General features: G+C 43.1%; 1 protein-coding gene across 1 annotated transcript in view; it reads right to left on the bottom strand.

Moving 5' to 3' along the window:
* Positions 1 to 203: 203 nt before the first annotated feature.
* Positions 204 to 18,463, bottom strand: part of LOC306919551 (uncharacterized protein) — a 37,273-nt gene continuing 19,013 nt past the window's right edge. Inside the window, exons 6-15 of the mRNA XM_079532316.1 lie at positions 11,494 to 11,599; positions 8,232 to 8,439; positions 7,561 to 7,742; positions 5,097 to 5,867; positions 4,463 to 4,572; positions 3,747 to 4,244; positions 3,143 to 3,257; positions 2,676 to 2,803; positions 2,013 to 2,362; positions 204 to 1,221 (exon numbers count right to left, since the gene is read on the bottom strand). Coding sequence (XP_079388442.1) covers positions 1,041 to 1,221; positions 2,013 to 2,362; positions 2,676 to 2,803; positions 3,143 to 3,257; positions 3,747 to 4,244; positions 4,463 to 4,572; positions 5,097 to 5,867; positions 7,561 to 7,742; positions 8,232 to 8,439; positions 11,494 to 11,599 — 2,649 coding nt within the window. The 3' untranslated portion in view covers positions 204 to 1,040. The remainder of the gene's footprint in view (positions 1,222 to 2,012; positions 2,363 to 2,675; positions 2,804 to 3,142; positions 3,258 to 3,746; positions 4,245 to 4,462; positions 4,573 to 5,096; positions 5,868 to 7,560; positions 7,743 to 8,231; positions 8,440 to 11,493; positions 11,600 to 18,463) is intronic.

The following is an 18,463-nucleotide window of genomic DNA, read 5'->3' as shown; positions in this document are numbered from 1 at the left end:
CAATAAAGGTGTTATTGATGATATTTCATGTTCTGTGACTTTAATAATGTAAAAATAAGTCAACTTTATCACATTTGGAAGTAATCTGATCATTTTATGATGTATATAGTCTGAAAAATACTAGGCGGATTTTCACATATTTCACATATTTCATTGATATTGATAGTCTTGCAATTTGATATTTAAAATAGATATTTGACAAGGGCTCCTAGGCTAAAATCCTTTAGCATTTTGTAAAGAAGCCTCATACAAAATTTGGCGCTTTTATCCGCAAGTGCACTATTCTCCTAAAAAAGTGCACTAAGCCTCTGGACTAACAGGAGCAACTATGTGCCATTACATTTGCTGTAATGTCAGCTTCTTACTGATGTGTTTTTTGCAGTCTTTGTTTTTCCCAGAAAAGAGAATGGCCTGACAGTTCTGTTCTGGTGTCTCTTCACATGAATCCACAAGCCACAGCTGCATTCCTCTAGCCTGGCGCAGCCAGACTTCATCCGCCCCTATTGCATATTCCTCTGTCCTTTACTGGCAACCGTGGAAGCGTTCAGCTACCTCTTGCGAGGCAAAAGCTCACATCAAGTCCTTTCAAAAAACAAAAAGTTCTGCAGCATCATCAGAAGTGATGCCAGAAGTTGCCACTCTCACATGGCATCCCATTTTGTTCAAACGTGAGAGAGGCATTTGGCCACCAGAGGGCCCCCAAGGACAAGACATTTAAAATTACATATTTGCTGGAGAAAACCTATGACCACAGCTGTTGGAATTTGTATGATATATGAACAGTGATAGTAAAGATCAGAGGCAGTTATAGCTTGAATTAACATTAAAAAAAAAGAAGTTAAGATAAAATATAAAAAAATAAGTTAAGATAAAATATAAAAGAGATTTGATATTTACATCTTTAGCTACTTTCTCAATGTGTGTGTGATATATCCCAGCCTCTGGTACACAAACATTTTCTCTCACACAACTCTCTTTTCTGAATCGTTTGTTCGTCTTTAACATCCTCCAGTCTATGCGATCTCTGCTGAGAACCTCAGTCACCTGCCCTGTCCCGTCCCGTCTATGAAGTTGAGGACAAGTTTCTTGGTGAGGGAGTGTCGGCATTCTGGCATCTGTTTGACGCTGTACTGCACTCCGTCATGGGGGTCGACGACGTTATACTCTTCTTTGCCGACCTCTCGGTTCACTGCTGTCAGGGCGCTGTGGATGTCTTCTCCGCTGTCAGGAACACAGTAGAGTAGAACATTACACTGGGGGGAAATTACTACTGAATTCCGGGTTGTACAATCTGTACAATCTGAGAACTCGCTCTCATTGCTGGAAAAATAAAGTCCAGCCTACTGTACGTATAGAATCTCACACTGGCAAAGAAAGTGTCATGTCTGATCGTCATGTCCTCCTCACTGTAGAACCGTAGGATTTACGTTACATATCTCAGTTAACTTCACTTTCAAGACCATTTAGTTTGTGCCAACCCAGGGCAAAGCCAGGAAAGGCAAGAAGTGCGCCACCTCTGTAGATGCACTGTGGCGTGACAACTTAGCTAACAACACTGCAGAGTTCAAGGCCCTGATGCAGGCAAGTTGGTGTTGGCTAGACCTCACTCTCGTAGTAAGCACCACCACCATAGATATACAGTACCTACAGTATAGGTTCTGGGTCACATTTTGTACTAATAAGAAGAAAAAATAACAAGATTTTTGGACATGTTCTCATGTCCATGAAAAATGAAATAAATGTATTACAAGATGTATTTATATCAGCCAGGCTCTAGTCTAAACAAACATCAAAAGTCCATAGAGCTCATGACTGCCTCATGACGTCATTTCGGAAAGCCATGAATTGGAGCGCCCCTCAACATAACAAAACATTTTCTTTTCTATGTCAATTGCCATCTATAAATACAATTCTACTAAAAATAGATAGGCATTCATTATTTCTAGTGACATAAAGGCTTCTGAAGTCAAGCCACGTGTCAGTGGTGACAGTTGTTGAAAGCACCCTCTCACCTGTCTGCTGCCTTTTCAAGCTGTCTGCACAGCTCCTGGATGTAGTAGGAACCTGTGTACATGCGCCGATATGCTTTGAATTCCTCTATGACCGCCATGCCCATCAGGAAGTCTGCGTACTGCGCAACTGACTTGCGCGGTACGCAGGACGGACCATCTTCCTGACAGAGAGGCAACGCCTCCTCTTCATAGTCCCCCTGGCATGCCTGGATGAAGAACAGCTTGGGCTTCCCTGCCAAGGTGGGAGCACTCTCACTTCTGAAGGGCTGCTTCAGTTCACGGAGTAGCACTTGGCCACCGTCTGTACCCAACACGCATCCCTGCGTCCCATGAGTCAGCACGCACACCACCTAATGTCAGGGGCAGAATGGTTCATTACTGTGTGTTTCTTTAAGCCCAAATGCATGACTGTACCTTGTACCGTTTATATTTCTGTCTAATGAAGTATTCAGACAGTCATGTGAAGTGAGGGGCGCTCACAATTGGCATCTTCACTTTTCTGCCCTCACTTTTTAATCCTCAATACGTACTTTGCTCAGCCAATCAAATCATCTCAATTCCGTGCTCAGCCAATCAAATCATCGCTATTATTCACACAAACACACAAAGCCTGGCATAGGAGGGGCGCCCCTCAAAAAAAAAGAGATGTTGAACACCACGTACCAAAGCATCTGCGTTGGTGAAGTCTCGTGTTCCCAGGAGTCCCAGCACCTTACGGATGCCATCTGCTGTCAGGTCTTGGCGTACCTTCACCTTAAAGCCCAAGCCCTTAAAGACCCCTTCCAGAGCCTCTGTATGACACGATAAAGACAGAGAGGGAAGTTTCACAAAAAAGTGGGATCTTTTCCTCCAGCCCATGGTCAATGAATTCAAATAATATGAATCTGTAAAATCTGAGTGCAGCTTTTTTTCTTTTCTTGTAATGTTTTGTCTTTTGTCATTTTCCATCCCTGAAATATTTTTCTTCAAGTTTAAGTGAATGAATGAATAAATAGATTACTTCATTAATAATAATAAGGACAGAGAGGGAAGGAGAGCAACGCACACAGAGAGAGAGAGAGATTATATCATGTGTAATGACTTTGAATATAACACCAATGAGATCAGATTGCCAACGCAGGGATACATACCCTGATCTTTCTGAGTTCCTGTGCGTTTTTCCTGTGCGTTGAAGTTCTCGTTGTTAATGATCAAACATGTCCCACGTGGGTTATGAGACAGTGTGTAGCATTCGGTCTGCAGGGCCTGCACGCACGCACACGCACGCACACACACACACACACACACACACACACACACACACACACACACACACACACACACACACACACACATATTACAAGTCTAAAAGTAAATAACTAAAAAGGGCGTGTGTGTGTGTGTGTGTTTAACTACAGTTTTGTCCCAAAGACTGTCAATTCTTAATGTCCAGCATCACTATGAAGCTTGATTAGGTGTTGACATGTATTTACTATTTAGGATACGTCAACATTACTTACATCTGTATTACAACTGTATACAACTGTCTTGTGTTTTCATGTACGGTGATTAGTATTATTGCCATCACCTGGGTGGGTGAGTCATGTAACATTCCTGACGTTAAGCTGTTTGTGTGTTCAATCCTTTAGGCATAACCTTTGACTGTACTAGCTGAATGAATGAATGAATGAATTAATTAATGAATGAATGAATGAATGAATGGATTAATTAATTAACAAATGAATAATGTCTCACCTGTAAGCGTCCAGTGTCTCTTGAGTCTGGTGGTCCAGTGTGTCCTCTGTTCGTCACCATGTCTTCTATTTTCTCCATCAGCTCTGCTACTTGTGACATGTCCCACTTGAGACCATGTAGAACATGGTACCTGTAGCCACATTTCTTCAGGAGCCACCCCAGAGGTTCTCCTTCAGACTCGAAGTACTCCTCAACACGTCTGCTTCCCAGCCACCATCCCTCCATGAACAGAACCAGAGCGTGTCTCCAGACTCTGTCCCCCAGCAGCTCCATGTGTTCCTCCACTGATCTCCGGTCAGCTTCAGAGAAACTGGACCTGACGGAAACAGTCAGCAGGACAGTGTGGGGTCCAGTCACACCGCGTAGAAGGACGTCTTTGGTCTCCTGAGATGGAGGTGTAGTCGACCAGTCTGGACAGTTCACCACACTCACATTTCTTTCAGCAACTCTTTCAGCAACTCTGACACATTCTGTCAGTTTAGTCTGGGCTTTAAACTCCTGGAATGTGAGATTTACTGCATGTCAGTATAATCATAATCATTGTATTATGTCCTCATTACACACACACACACACACACACACACACACACACACACACACACACACACACACACACACACACACACACACACACACACACACACACACACACACACACACACACACACACACACACACACACACACACACACACACACACACACACACACACACACCTTGTATGGAGATTCTGTAAACCCATTCTTCCGCATGATGAGATTCATAGCTCTGGTCCTCTGATACTGTTGTCCACCAGCCAACAGCACCCTCACACGACTCCGTTTTCCTGACAGACACACACACTCTACATTTAGTTCATTTAACACTGACAATGTGACTAGATTGAAATATATGAATTATTGCAAACCATTCTGATTGAATTGACTACAGCCCAGTAGTAGAATTCGACCACAATTAAACCAGCTGAAGCATGATGTCACCATGCATGTTGTGACTTAGTTGTGAATTAGGCACTAGCCTCGGATGACGATTATGATTAATGAATGATCATGGTAGTGACCTAATAATAACAAAAAGTTCTATTGTTTATCAGGCTTATGATTCTAATCATAATATGATGATACACGTACTTTCAGTGCATCTGCTGTGCAGAGCAAGTCTGCTTGGGCACAGCAGGTGGAAAGCACCATGATGAGCGCTCGTTTGTGGAACAAATGGACCATCTGTCTAATGGGCATTTTTTTCTGACTATCGAAATTAAAAAAAATATTGGGCCTTCTCCTTGATGCCACGAGTACAAGGGGGGGGTTCACCAACCATATTAATAACAGACACAGAATTTATAATCACCTTCAAGCGCTCTCCGTCTCTGTGAGCTGGTCCCCAATGCACTGACCCGTTCCTGTATGTTCTTCTTCCTCTCTGATATCTTATCACAGACATCATCATCATCTTCATAGTGTCCACCTCCGTTTCCTGCCACCATCTCTTCTATCTTCGTCAGCAGGTCTGTGATCGTATCGTCGAATAAGACATGATACCTGTTCCCGCACTTGTCAACTAGCCAGCGGAGGTCTTCCCCTTCAGCCTCAATGTGCTGCTCAATGCTTGCGCCTCTCAGAAAGTAGGGAACGGTGAACACTACTATGGTGTGACTCCACACTCTCTGTGACAGAAGTGCCATGTGTTCCTCTACTGCTACTCTCTGCGCTTTGGTGAATGCTTCGAGAAGAGGAACCGTCAGGAGAACAGCATGTGGCCCAGGAAAACAGAGTGACACGCTGTCCTGGATCTCCAGTTTGTCCATCTCTGAGGTGTCCTGTACTGGACTGTTGTACCACCAGCCTGGTGAGTCCACCACTGTCACATGTCTCCCTGCTACTCTACCCCGTCTCACATCACACTGCACTGACCTCACAGCTTCGACAACGCTGTCGCTTTCTCCAAATCCCTCCGGACAAGGTTCATCCCAACAAGGTTCATCTTCGACAATGCTGTCGCTTTCTCCAAATTCATCCGGATATTCATCATATTCATCATATTTATCTTTGACGACAAGGTTGTTTCCTGCTTTTCGAGACCCACACCTTCCCAACAACAGAATCCTGACGTCATTCAGTCCTGTCAGACAAAACATTGTTATGTGCATACTGTATACTATGTGCTTGAACTAATAATCACATGAAATCAAAATTAAATTACATTTTCTTTTCTAATGCAAGATCATATTATAGTGTGGCAAAAATATAACCCTTGCGTTCTGTCTATTTCTCTGCAAAAGATGTGAAAAGATTATATCAATGTCATCTTTGTTTTGAATCGAAGAACCATATAAGTCCATAGTAATTATCTGTAATCTATAAATCATGGATAGGGGTCAGGGCAGATAAATTATGGGTTTAGATGGTTCTTCATCCCAACTAGTGGTGTAACGATATAGTAACTGCATAAAAAAATTATTTTAATTTCAAGAATTATATCGAAATGTAAACAGCAACAGCTTCTTCGTTAGTGGGTACTGTGTTTATGAATGTTACATGTCTGTCCTGCTATTGTCTTGTATTTATTGTTACTGGCAGAGCTGTGTTACTAATTTCGCCTCTTCTCTTGGCCAGTTCACACTTGTAAAAGAGACTTTAGCCTCAATGTGTTTTTTACTGGTTAGATAAAGGTTAAAAAAAAAGAACATTGACATTGTATCGTTTTGCAATGCAAATAATCGATATCAAATTGTTTTCCGATGCAAATAATCGATTATATCAATACTAAGTACTTGAGCGTAGCGATAAGAAAAACAAAAAGGAGTTGAATTACTTTTCCATTCAATATCGCCACACTTGGTTTGTCGATAAATGTGTATTTTCTAGTACGGGTTTGTCTATGTGTTCAAATATAATGTATATATGAATTTGCCTGCACTATCCACGTTTCACACAGATTGCATTTCTTTGCTAAATAGTTACCGATTTGAAATCATTGAATCGTATCGTATCGCCATAATGATACAATACAGTCCATGTATCGTATCGACGATGTATCGTGATACGTATCGTATCGCTGTTATAAGTCATAAGATCTGGTACTTAATCCATTTTGGCCTGACCTCGAAATTTAAAAAGAATCTTCTAAATCCTCCAGTTTTCTGAAATAAATATTATGACGATTTTTCAAAAATAGCAGACCTACAAGCTCGTAGTGCGCCACTCGGTGGCGCGCTATGAGCTTGTAGATCTGCTATTTTTCAATAGCTAAATTATAACATGTTTAAAACGGGGTGCATACTTAGTTTAGACTAGTCATTGGTTAGACATGGGTTAAGGTTAGGTTTAGGTGTGCTGCCCCGTGGGAGGTTAGGTTTAGGGTGAGGGTTTGAGATAGGTTGTAGTTGTAGGACTAATGACTGGTCTAACCAATGACTAGTCTAAACCAAAAACTGTCTAAACTAAGTACTGCACCCGATTAAAACACCAAAAGGGGTTCCCGCCCAAAATGGGTTAAGACACGCTGAATAGGGCCCTTAGTCTCAGCTGATCATGAAGTGGAGAGAGACAGGAAATGTGCAGAGTACAGGGGAATGACAAGTAGCAAATGGCTCAGCCGTCCGGTAATGGATCAGGGCATTTTGTACCCCTGTGGTGTAGCCTACACCCAACCTATGGCCATCGGGTCACCCTGGGCTAACATATTTTCACAACTTTCCAAATTTTACAGCAGTGAATAGAACAAGCACAGGATTTTTTTGAAAAGGTATTTTTGTCAATATGATCTCACATCAGAACAACGGGATTTATGTTTCCCTTTTAAGAAAACATACCATGATCTGTTGGAAGTCTGAAAACAAAAGTTTGTTTCTGAGAGTCTGCCATCCTTTGTTCTGCTCTTCTTTCGATAGTTCTCTTCATCTCCTTCAGCTCCTCGAGTGGTTTTTCGATCTCGCAGTGACAACCATTGCTAGTCACCATCTGATCCATCTTCTCCAGCAGCTCAGTGACCCGCCTTCTGTTTGCGGGAAGTAGTTTGGGGAGATAACTGTGGTCTTCTACCATTTCAAAAAAATGGAAGCGGCCTTCACATTTCTCAGTGAGATATCTTAAGTTAGGGTCAGATTTAATGAAATCTTTCACAGCTCCAGTGAGATCCAGATCAACGCTATAATGCCATATGTCCTCAGGCACAGATATAACCTTAGGTACAGTGAACACCACAATAGTGTTTCTCCACACTTGATCCCCGAGAAGAGATGTCACATGCTCCTCTACTGACATCCTTATTTCTACATGTGTAGAAATGTTCAATGGCTCCAGACACAGTTTTGCTATAACAACATCAGCAGCAGAACCAGCAGGATCTAAATAGAAGCCATATCTGACGTTCAATGGCACCACTAGGACAAAGGCATTGGGTCCCGGAGGACACAGATAGACACTCTGTTGTATTTCTAACTGAGTCAGTTTTGGGGTCAGATCTAGGGGACAATCGAAATACCATCCTGGAGTGTCGACCACAGTTATCTGTCTCCCAGACACTTCCTTTTGTTTCACGACACTCTTGACTGTTGTATCGCGTTGGTCAAAAACAAGTTCGTCCAGGATGACGTTTCCTACTGAACCGTTTCTTCCACAACCTTCTTCTTGACCTTTAAGTCTTCCCTCGAACAGAACTATTCTCAGTTCTGATGGGTCGCTGTTCATCCCTGGATGGAAAGATAAATATGATATTCATGAAGATCACAGATCACAGGATATCTTGCCTGCAGCCGTTATTTGATTTTTAACTGTAAAATAAGTCAAAATGTATTATTATTATTATTCGATTTGTCGATGTGACTTTGTGCTTGCAGTGCTTCTACACACCACAACAGGAATAAGAACTACCTAAAATAATACCCCGCGATCATAATTTTGGGGCCTTGCCCAATTATATCATGATTTTTGTATACCCTACTACATACAATCCTGCCGAATGTGCAGTCATGATTACTAATATGCTGAATGTTATTTGCGACGGAAGGTCGCAGTAGTTAATTATGAAACCTTGCGTTTTTGTCACGTCACTCACGTCATGTCATGTCATGTCACGTCACGTCACGTCACTCAATAGGTCACTGACAATCGTCACTCGTGACATCACCAGCTCAGTGGCCTTGTGGTTAGAGTGCCCGGCCTGGGACTGGGAGGTCGAGGTTCGATCCCTGGCCGAGTCATACCAAAGACTCTGGGACCCAGTGCCTCCCTGCTTGACACTCAGCATCAAGGGTTGGATTGGGGGTAAGTCCCTGTGACATACTAGCGTCATGTCCAGGGGGTGTACTTGTACAACAAAGCCGTCTCACGCTACAGAAACAGGAGATAGGCTCCTGCCCCTATGGGCCTCATGGCTCGGCAATTAAGGCTTACTTATTTCTCGTGACATCACTATGACATCATCAGGGATGATATTTAAATCCCTGGGGAAAGCCCCATATATTGTGCCCAGGTCTCGTGACATCACTATGACATCATCATCCCCATACATGGGGAAAGCCCCCATATATTGTGTCGCAATTAAGCCCATATATGGAGATCCCTGGTGTCATCAATATTAGTATATGGATATATGTCAGAACCTGTTCCATATGTTGATCCTTCTCCATCCATCCTTCCTCTTCGACGTCTCCCTTTTGACTGATACCTGTCCATTTAAGTTATTTGTGCAGCCGTGCCTGGCAGCCGGCAAAAACTAGAGTGCTCAACAGCCCCAATAATGAAGGCCCAGCCCTACCTGGGCCCTCATCAAACCCTGTACATTCAAGACACTGCCCGCGCTGCCACCCTTAGATCTCCATATATGGAGCTGACCTGTTCTGACATTCCATATGTTGATCTGACCTCATCGCACCCTGTACACTCAAGACACGCTCCATATATGGCCAGTATAGCTTCTCGCCCTCATGGGGTCTTACTGGTGATATAAATCGTTCCACTGGTGTATTGAGCTTATTCTCGTTTATTCATATGAGAACACCTGTCACCAATCACCATAAATGAGTGATGTCACACTTTGGTTGGTATGACCTGATAGGACCACCTTAGGTTAGACAGCCTATACAAAAGATGGTCTCTCTGAATTCCTGCTCATAAAGAGAGCCTGGTGAAGGCTGTATAGGCCAAAACGTTGCTGGTTCCCTAATAAACTATTTCACTGCATTTTAAGTGTGCGGGAGTCCCTTCTTTTTCGGGCCTAACCAATGAAATAGAATTTGCCGTGGGCTGTGGGATAATAAAGGTATAAAGGTATACAGGCGCTAAATAGTCTCTGGAAAGTACACTCACATTTATATTTACTAGACCTGTACGGAGGCCGTTGTGGCGACACCGGCACATATCCAGGGAGACAAAGCTCTACAATGCTTCTGTCATCTCTGTGCTCCTGTACGGCTGGGAAACATGGCCGCTGAATAACACTCTTGCGGCCAGACTTGACGGCTTTGACTCCAGAGCCCTCAGGAGGATCGAAGGCATGGCGTGGAGCCAGCACGTTACAAACCAGGCTTTAAGAGGGCAAACCCAACAGCTCCCAGCATCCCGTCTCGCAGCAATGCGGCGAGTGTGCTGGTATGGCCACGTCATCCACCTGCCAGAGGATCATCCAACACGCACCATCCTGGCCGGCTGGAGACGACCTAGATGCCCCCCCCCCCCACACCCGCTGGCTGGATGTAATAGCCCATGACCTTAGAGCATGTAACGTGACTTTGGCACAAGCTCAACACCTTGCCCACAACAGACCCACATGGAGAGACCTGCTTGCTATGGTTGGCTCTACGCCAAGGGGCCAGTGAGGCGCTCCAACGTTGAAGCACTGGGCCCTAGTGGTAAGAGGAAGGACTGCAGGCGGACCCGTGCTTTAACACGTAGGACCATCACTCCCTACGTCACCCCGGACCTCAAATTTGAGGTCCGGAGGAGGTACTTCCGGTAGTCTTCCGGGTGCTTCAAAACGCCACTGAGCAACTTCATCGAAATGAATAGCTTGGGGGCGGGGCTAGTGCTCCAGTTCGGTCTCTATCCTTTATATACTCTATGCTCTACGCGCCCTGAAGTACAAGAGGAGTAAGTAAGTAAAGGTGGCTTTACACTAGCCGATTTTTTTCAATCTGAAATCTGATAGCAACACTCACTACAGGATAATCGGAGCGGGGCAGAGCAAATATCAAACATTCTTGATGATGATCGGGCCGATCCCGATCGCGCTTTGAGCGGTCGGGCACCCCCCGAGTGTCAAAAATGCCCGATTAACGGCTAGTGTAAGGCCACCTTAAGTTCTCAAAAATCAGCGAAACTATGACGCATCAAGGATCTTATTTGGTAGGCCCTAAAATTATGATCACAGGGAAATATTTTGGGTAGTTCTTATTCCGGTTTGAGGCTTCCGGCCTGTTGACTACAAACCAGTGACTACAACATGACGTAAGATATCATCCGCTCCCGATCGGATCATAAACCCTAAAAGGAATGCTTCCTTTACTTACACCATGTACAGATTGTATAAAACTCCATATTGCGCAAGCATTTGGGCCACTAGGTGGGTGTATGTGTGTAGGGGTGGGCGATAAAATACAATATCATATCACAATATTATTTTCAAACACAATATTGGTTTGTATGGTTAAAGTTACTTAACAGTACAACCACCTACAAGGTAACACAAACTAAAAGAAAAAGCAGTAAGAGACCGCACATTTAGATGAAAAAAACATCATAATCACCTGATTGCGGGCCGGTGGTCTGAATTCCATTCTGCAATGTGTCACTCTCAGCTGCCTCTCGCTCTCCCTGCTGTAGTTTCCTCTTTTTGGAAGCCATCTTAGCCTGCTGGAAACACCCAACATTAATATGACATTACAAATTTATATTTCATAATAATAATAATAATAATAATAATACATACGATTTATATAGCGCTTTTCAAGGTACCCAAAGTCGCTTTACAGAAAAAATAAAATAAAAACTGTTTTATTGGAAAAGGTAAACTAGTTAAAAGGTTAAAAACTAGAAACAAGGTAGGCAGACAACAAGGGCGGAGGGGGATTATGTGAGAAAAGCAAGTCTGAAAAGGTGTGTTTTGAGTGTGCTTTTGAACATGTCAAAGGTGGGGGCAGCTCTGATGTGGGCTGGGAGTGAGTTCCACAATGAGGGGGCGGATAGGTGGGAGGTGAATCATGACCATAAAACAAACAAACAAAACAAACAAAACAAAGGCTATTTATCAACACATTCCCTCCCGTTACACTACAAACAAAACACCAGTGGATTGACCGTTGCACGTAGAGCGTCTGAGCGCGACCCTCAATCACCCATTGGAATAAATGCACTAATGCAGCCTTTCAGGCTGCCTTTGTAAGTTTGTATCTTACTCTTCTCTTTGAAAACCTAGTGCTATTGTGTTGGGGGGGACCGGGGACGGGACGACGACGACACATCTTGCCTGCCAAATCTAATCTAATTCCCGACCTTCACAAGGATTTTCCAAACAGTGGTGAAAAGTTGACTCTGTCTATTCGTATGAGAATACCATGGATTCGTCAGTGACTGATTTATAAACGGCTTCGATCTTGACCGTTCATGTGTGCTCTGCGGGCAGCAGCAGCAGCTGTAGCCTATTTTGTCACGATTGCGCTAATGAAACAAAACACTACTTTGGACCACATGTCCAAAGTAATTTCTGAAAAGGACAAGCCTAACCTTTTTTTTTAAAACCATACTATCATTGTTGATGAATACTGGACAGTGGACAACTCACCCCGGTGGGTTGTCTTCACTTTCTGACATGGCGGGGTGAGTTGTCTGTACTTTCCGCTGGGGCGAGTAAGGCGAGTTGGTAAAGGGAAAAGACGGACAGCTCGCCCAACAGTATTTGGACAACTCACCCCGGTGAGTTGTCTTCACTTTCTGACATGGCGGGGTGAGTTGTCTGTACTTTGGGTACCGGGTACCCATTACAATAATTCAATTTTGGCAAATTAAGTTGCTAATTAAGACTGCACTCCCAACGCACGCATCATTGTTGTGCTTGTTTCTATATTTAAATAAACTACATTATTCAGTAAAGTATATAAAAGAGCTCAAAGGGTACATATTCAGTCAACTATAAAAAAAAAAGAGCTCAGACACTCTTTGCGCAAACAGCCAAACACTCAACTCTCATCCCGAGACAAGTCACCCCGAAAGTGAAGACGGCTCACCCCCGAAAGCGAAGACGGCTGAGATGACCATTTAGGTCAATGATAACATAACATTATGTTGTGATATAATAATAATAATATTGCAGCGGGTAGCCTAATAAGGCTTTTCTCAACTGTCTTCCGTGAGAACATTAGGTTTTGGTATGATGCCCCCCCTCCCCCTTGCCGGTCCGCAAACATTTTATGAACTGTAGGCCGGTCCGTGACAATAGAAAAGGTTGGGAACCCCTGGTCTAGAAGCTCAATTTGTAAAATAACAGCAGGTGGTGGCCATTTTGGAAAATGGATGCCATGGTCACCATGGGACAAATCTGCGATGGCCCTATAGCCAAAAAAGTTCCTTATTTATGATATGCTCTAACTGCCGAATTTCATACATTTATCGTAAAGGGCACGGTTTTTGTAGCGCCTCCGCTATTAGCCAATGACGTGAGTCATTGTGAGCTTACAATCTTTGCATATTTCTTAAATAGTCTGACAATTTGACCAATGTTTGTTTTTTATGCATTAAAAATGGTCTTAAAAGTCCTAACATATATATAATTGAACAATTGAACCAGGTCTATTATTACCAATCTATTATTCCATTCCAAGGGCTTTACCTAAATCAGACAGCATACATGTGATGCCTTGGGTTGTTCCAACTTCCACGTGGTCTTCAAAGCCTCACTGTTGGTGCGTCTGTCCTGTTTTCAAGTGATGCAACAGGTCAGGCATGTCAAAACCATTCATTCAAAGTTTCAAACTTTTAGTCAGTTGAGAGTGAAGCTTACTGTACTTTGGGTTGACATTGTAAGACAGTAAAACATAAAGAAATGGGTTTTGGCCAAATAAACTGCTACCTGTAACAACTAAGAAAACGACTGAAAACATGCACACTTTGATATGAACACAATTAATGTGGCTGTACTCTGTATCTCACATGGCACATGGGAATGAGTAGACCAACAGACACTTCTAAAACGTTACAAAAACAACAATATTGACTACACATCACAGTACAAACATTTTCTTACACACTTCATCCAACAAGAGTTACATACAATATGTAGCTTACTCCAAGACTTTCAAGCACAAACTCAATACAAAGGCTGTTAACTGTGAGTGGACAACCCAATTAAGCATTACACTTGTTTACAACAGGGTCCACCATGTTCAATTCATCAAAACATTTAGAGACGTACAAATAGACACTTCTATATAGACAAAGAACAGTACAGGAATTCATCATAATGGAGGTAAAAAGGGAAAAGAAACATACAGTGAGGGGAAAGGGGGGGGGATTCAGATTTTCGAATTGCAGCCATCCGTAGGTAGCCTGGGTAAACCCACTCCCCCTACTGGACAACATTTCATTCTGCCTGAAAATCTGGCGAGGGGGGAGGGGTTTACCCAGGCTAATCCGTAGGTGCCCTTTGAGAGCGGTTTTGAAGGAGTCAAGGGATTCGCATGTCTTAATGACTGTTGGTAGGGCGTTCCACATTTTGGTGGCATAGGAGCGAAAAGAATTTAGTCCCTTGTTTGTGCCGAATCTGGGTTGAACATGGTTCGTTGCACTCCCTCTGGTGTTGTGGGTGTGGACTTCGTTAACATTAAGGAAGTTAAGTATCTATCTTGTGGACCAGACCCATCGCAAGATGCTGTACTCTGTCGCCGACCCTAAGCCATGCCAGTCTGTCAAAGTGGGCAGGGGTGAGGTGGGTTCGGGGGGTGAGGCCAAGTAGGAGCCTGACCAGTTTGTTTTGGGAGGTCTGGAGCCTAGTTTTAAGCCCCCCCCCCCCCCCCCCCCCCCTGAAACATGACTGTCAAGTCTGTCCGGGAAGTACGAGCGTCATGTGAACTATGGCGGCTCCGTCTTTTTGGCAAATCTAGAACTTCCTGCCAGAGAGCTAGCAAATTTAAGACATCCGGTTGCTTTCAGAATAAAAGCGTGGTTAATTAAATAATTATTACATTACATTATTAGTATTGTTATTACATTACAGTTATTGTGAAGACACACATTATGTTTCTGTGTAAAAATAAGTAATTAAAAAACGTAAAAAAGTTATCTAAATGGATAAATGCCCAAGTCCATGCACTGGAGTGCCCAAGTCCATTCACTGGAGTGCATGGACTTAATAAAGTGGATGCTGGACAAAATCCCTGCTATGTTTCGACTAGTGTGACATACGCACGCGTCCGGGGAGACCTCCTCTACAACACCACACTGTCCGCTAAGCAGCAGAGGTGTAAAACAAAAATTGGCACCAGGTCACAGGTCAAAAAACATAAAAAAACTTCCCATTTCCAGACTACAGTGGACTAAAGTGGACGCTGGACAGAAATCCCTGCTATGTTTCGACTAGTGTGACATACGCACGCGTCCGGGGAGACCTCCTCTACAACACCACACTGTCCGCTAAGCAGCAGAGGTGTAAAACAAAAATTGGCACCAGGTCACAGGTCAAAAAACATAAAAAAACTTCCCATTTCCAGACTACAGTGGACTAAAGTGGACGCTGGACAGAAATCCCTGCTATGTTTCGACTAGTGTGACATACGCACGCGTCCGGGGAGACCTCCTCTACAACACCACACTGTCCGCTAAGCAGCAGAGGTGTAAAACAAAAATTGGCACCAGGTCACAGGTCAAAAAACATAAAAAAACTTCCCATTTCCAGACTACAGTGGACTAAAGTGGACGCTGGACAGAAATCCCTGCTATGTTTCGACAAAGACAGTGGAGGGTGATAGCATAATCTTAGATGTTGTTCTAATGGATTCACTCCATAAGTATGAACAAGACATGGTTAATGTATTTTGTCCACTGCAAAAATACTTAGCCTTACAGTACTTTGCAATGCATGGTAGAGGTATGGCTATCACATTTAGATATGAGTGTTATGACAGTTGCCCTCATTTCATAACACAAACTGATAACAGTAGCTGTGGTCTCTACACTTGTTTGTTTTCCAAAGCTGTTCTGTTTGATGTGAGTCTCAACACTTATCAAACAGAGCCTGAAAAGCGAGATTGTGTATTGTATGAGCTGACAGGAAAACAATTATTGCTCTGAGTACATAGTTTAAGTACTGCACTGCACTAAAAGGCTCTGTTTTGTCTATGTTGTAGGAGAACTTCGCCGCCAATGGAGGATGCGAGGGACCCCAAATGACACGTCCCCCCAAGACCTTGGGTTGTGATTTAATCCAATAGTATTTTATTGTGCTGTATTTTACCTTTTTAGTCTTTGTGCTTACTGTGATCATCTAAAAACAAACGTTTGAAATGTTTGAAATGTGGACTGAGCTGGGTTTGCTTTATATACGTACATCTAACTTTTGATCAATTTGTGTGTGTGTGTGTGTGTGTGTGTGTACAATGTTTGCACTTTATGTTTGCAGTGATGTTTTGCACTATAGGTACTTACTGCATGTTGTACCTTTTTATACATTTGAGTGATGTGTGCACTTATAGGTACATTGCATGTTGTACCATATTATACATTTGAGTGACGTTTGCATTGAAGTACATTGCATGTTGTACCTATACTTTTGAGTAACGTTTGCACTTGGTACATTGAACGTCTTACCTTTTTATACATTTGAGTAATGTATGCACTTATAGGTACGTTTGCACTTATAGTATCATTTTGAATTTTTGAGTGACGTTTGCACTGATTGACGTTTGTAGTTTTTGCATGTTTTGCATGTGTTTGAATAATGTTTGCTGTATTAACACAGATGCACACACATACAGTAAATTGATCAAAAGTTACTACTAAACTATTAAAGTAGATTCTCAGTCCACCTTAAGACAAATTACGTTTAAAAACAAATATTGTAGGGATTTGGAAACTTTTTTTGCAGAGGGAATTTTTCTTCTTCTGTGTAACAGTGAATGAGAAACACCGTAAGCAAACTGTATGCCTTTTTCTTTCCATTGAAAGTGTACACTGTTATATTAGCAATGATTAATTAAAAGGTATTTTTTTGTAACTTTCAAAGCCTTGTCTGTATTCTTTTATATTCTATTGTATTTTAGTCCACTTTTTGACCTTTCACCTTGCTGTATGGCATGCCAATTTTTGTTTTACACCTCTGCTGCTTAGCGGAGGGTGACGGTGGACGGTGAACAGGTGACGGTGCCCAGGTAATGAGGTGCCCAGGTAATGAGGTGACAACGATTGATCGTTGTCACCTCATTACCTGGGCACCGCCCAGCCAGTGGTGGACAGCCAGAAGAAAGATGGTTGGGTTGGGGGGTTGGGATGGTTGAGTAATGGCTGTACTCAAGTGTGCATGCATGCCGTTAACAACTTGTCAAACCCTAAAAGCCCTAATTTAGAGCTATCAATGTTTCACTATGACTGTTAATGGTCGATCTACATAGTACTTCACAGTAGTTAAGTACTACCATTACCATTCATGCAGACATTAGTGTTCCAACACCAGTAATTACAATGTCTGTTGTTACATTTTTGTTTTACACCTCTGCTGCTTAGCGGACAGTGTGGTGTTGTAGAGGAGGTCTCCCCGGACGCGTGCATATGTCACACTAGTCGAAACATAGCAGGGATTTTTGTCCAGTGTCCACTTTAGTCCACTGTAGTCTGGAAATGGGAAGTTTTTTTAAGTTTTTTGACCTGTGACCTGGTGCCAATTTTTGTTTTACACCTCTGCTGCTTAGCGGACAGTGTGGTGTTGTAGAGGAGGTCTCCCCGGACGCGTGCGTATGTCACACTAGTCGAAACATAGCAGGGATTTCTGTCCAGCGTCCACTTTAGTCCACTGTAGTTTTTATGTTTTTTTACATCTGACCTGGTGCCAATTTTTGTTTTACACCTCTGCTGCTTAGCGGACAGTGTGGTGTTGTAGAGGAGGTCTCCCCGGACGCGTGCGTATGTCACACTAGTCGAAACATAGCAGGGATTTCTGTCCAGCGTCCACTTTAGTCCACTGTAGGCTGGAAATGGGAAGTTTTTTTATGTTTTTTTACATCTGACCTGGTGCCAATTTTTGTTTTACACCTCTGCTGCTTAGCGGACAGTGTGGTGTTGTAGAGGAGGTCTCCCCGGACGCGTGCATATGTCACACTAGTCGAAACATAGCAGGGATTTTTGTCCAGCGTCCACTTTAGTCCACTGTAGTCTGGAAATGGGAAGTTTTTTTATGTTTTTTGACCTGTGACCTGGTGCCAATTTTTGTTTTACACCTCTGCTGCTTAGCGGACAGTGTGGTGTTGTAGAGGAGGTCTCCCCGGACGCGTGCGTATGTCACACTAGTCGAAACATAGCAGGGATTTCTGTCCAGCGTCCACTTTAGTCCACTGTAGTCTGGAAATGGGAAGTTTTTTTATGTTTTTTGACCTGTGACCTGGTGCCAATTTTTGTTTTACACCTCTGCTGCTTAGCGGACAGTGTGGTGTTGTAGAGGAGGTCTCCCCGGACGCGTGCGTATGTCACACTAGTCGAAACATAGCAGGGATTTCTGTCCAGCGTCCACTTTAGTCC

Source organism: Electrona antarctica (genome assembly GCF_951216825.1).
Source record: "Electrona antarctica genome assembly, contig: scaffold_26, whole genome shotgun sequence".
In the NCBI taxonomy this organism is placed as follows: domain Eukaryota; kingdom Metazoa; phylum Chordata; class Actinopteri; order Myctophiformes; family Myctophidae; genus Electrona; species Electrona antarctica.
This window is presented reverse-complemented; position numbering and strand designations above follow the sequence as displayed.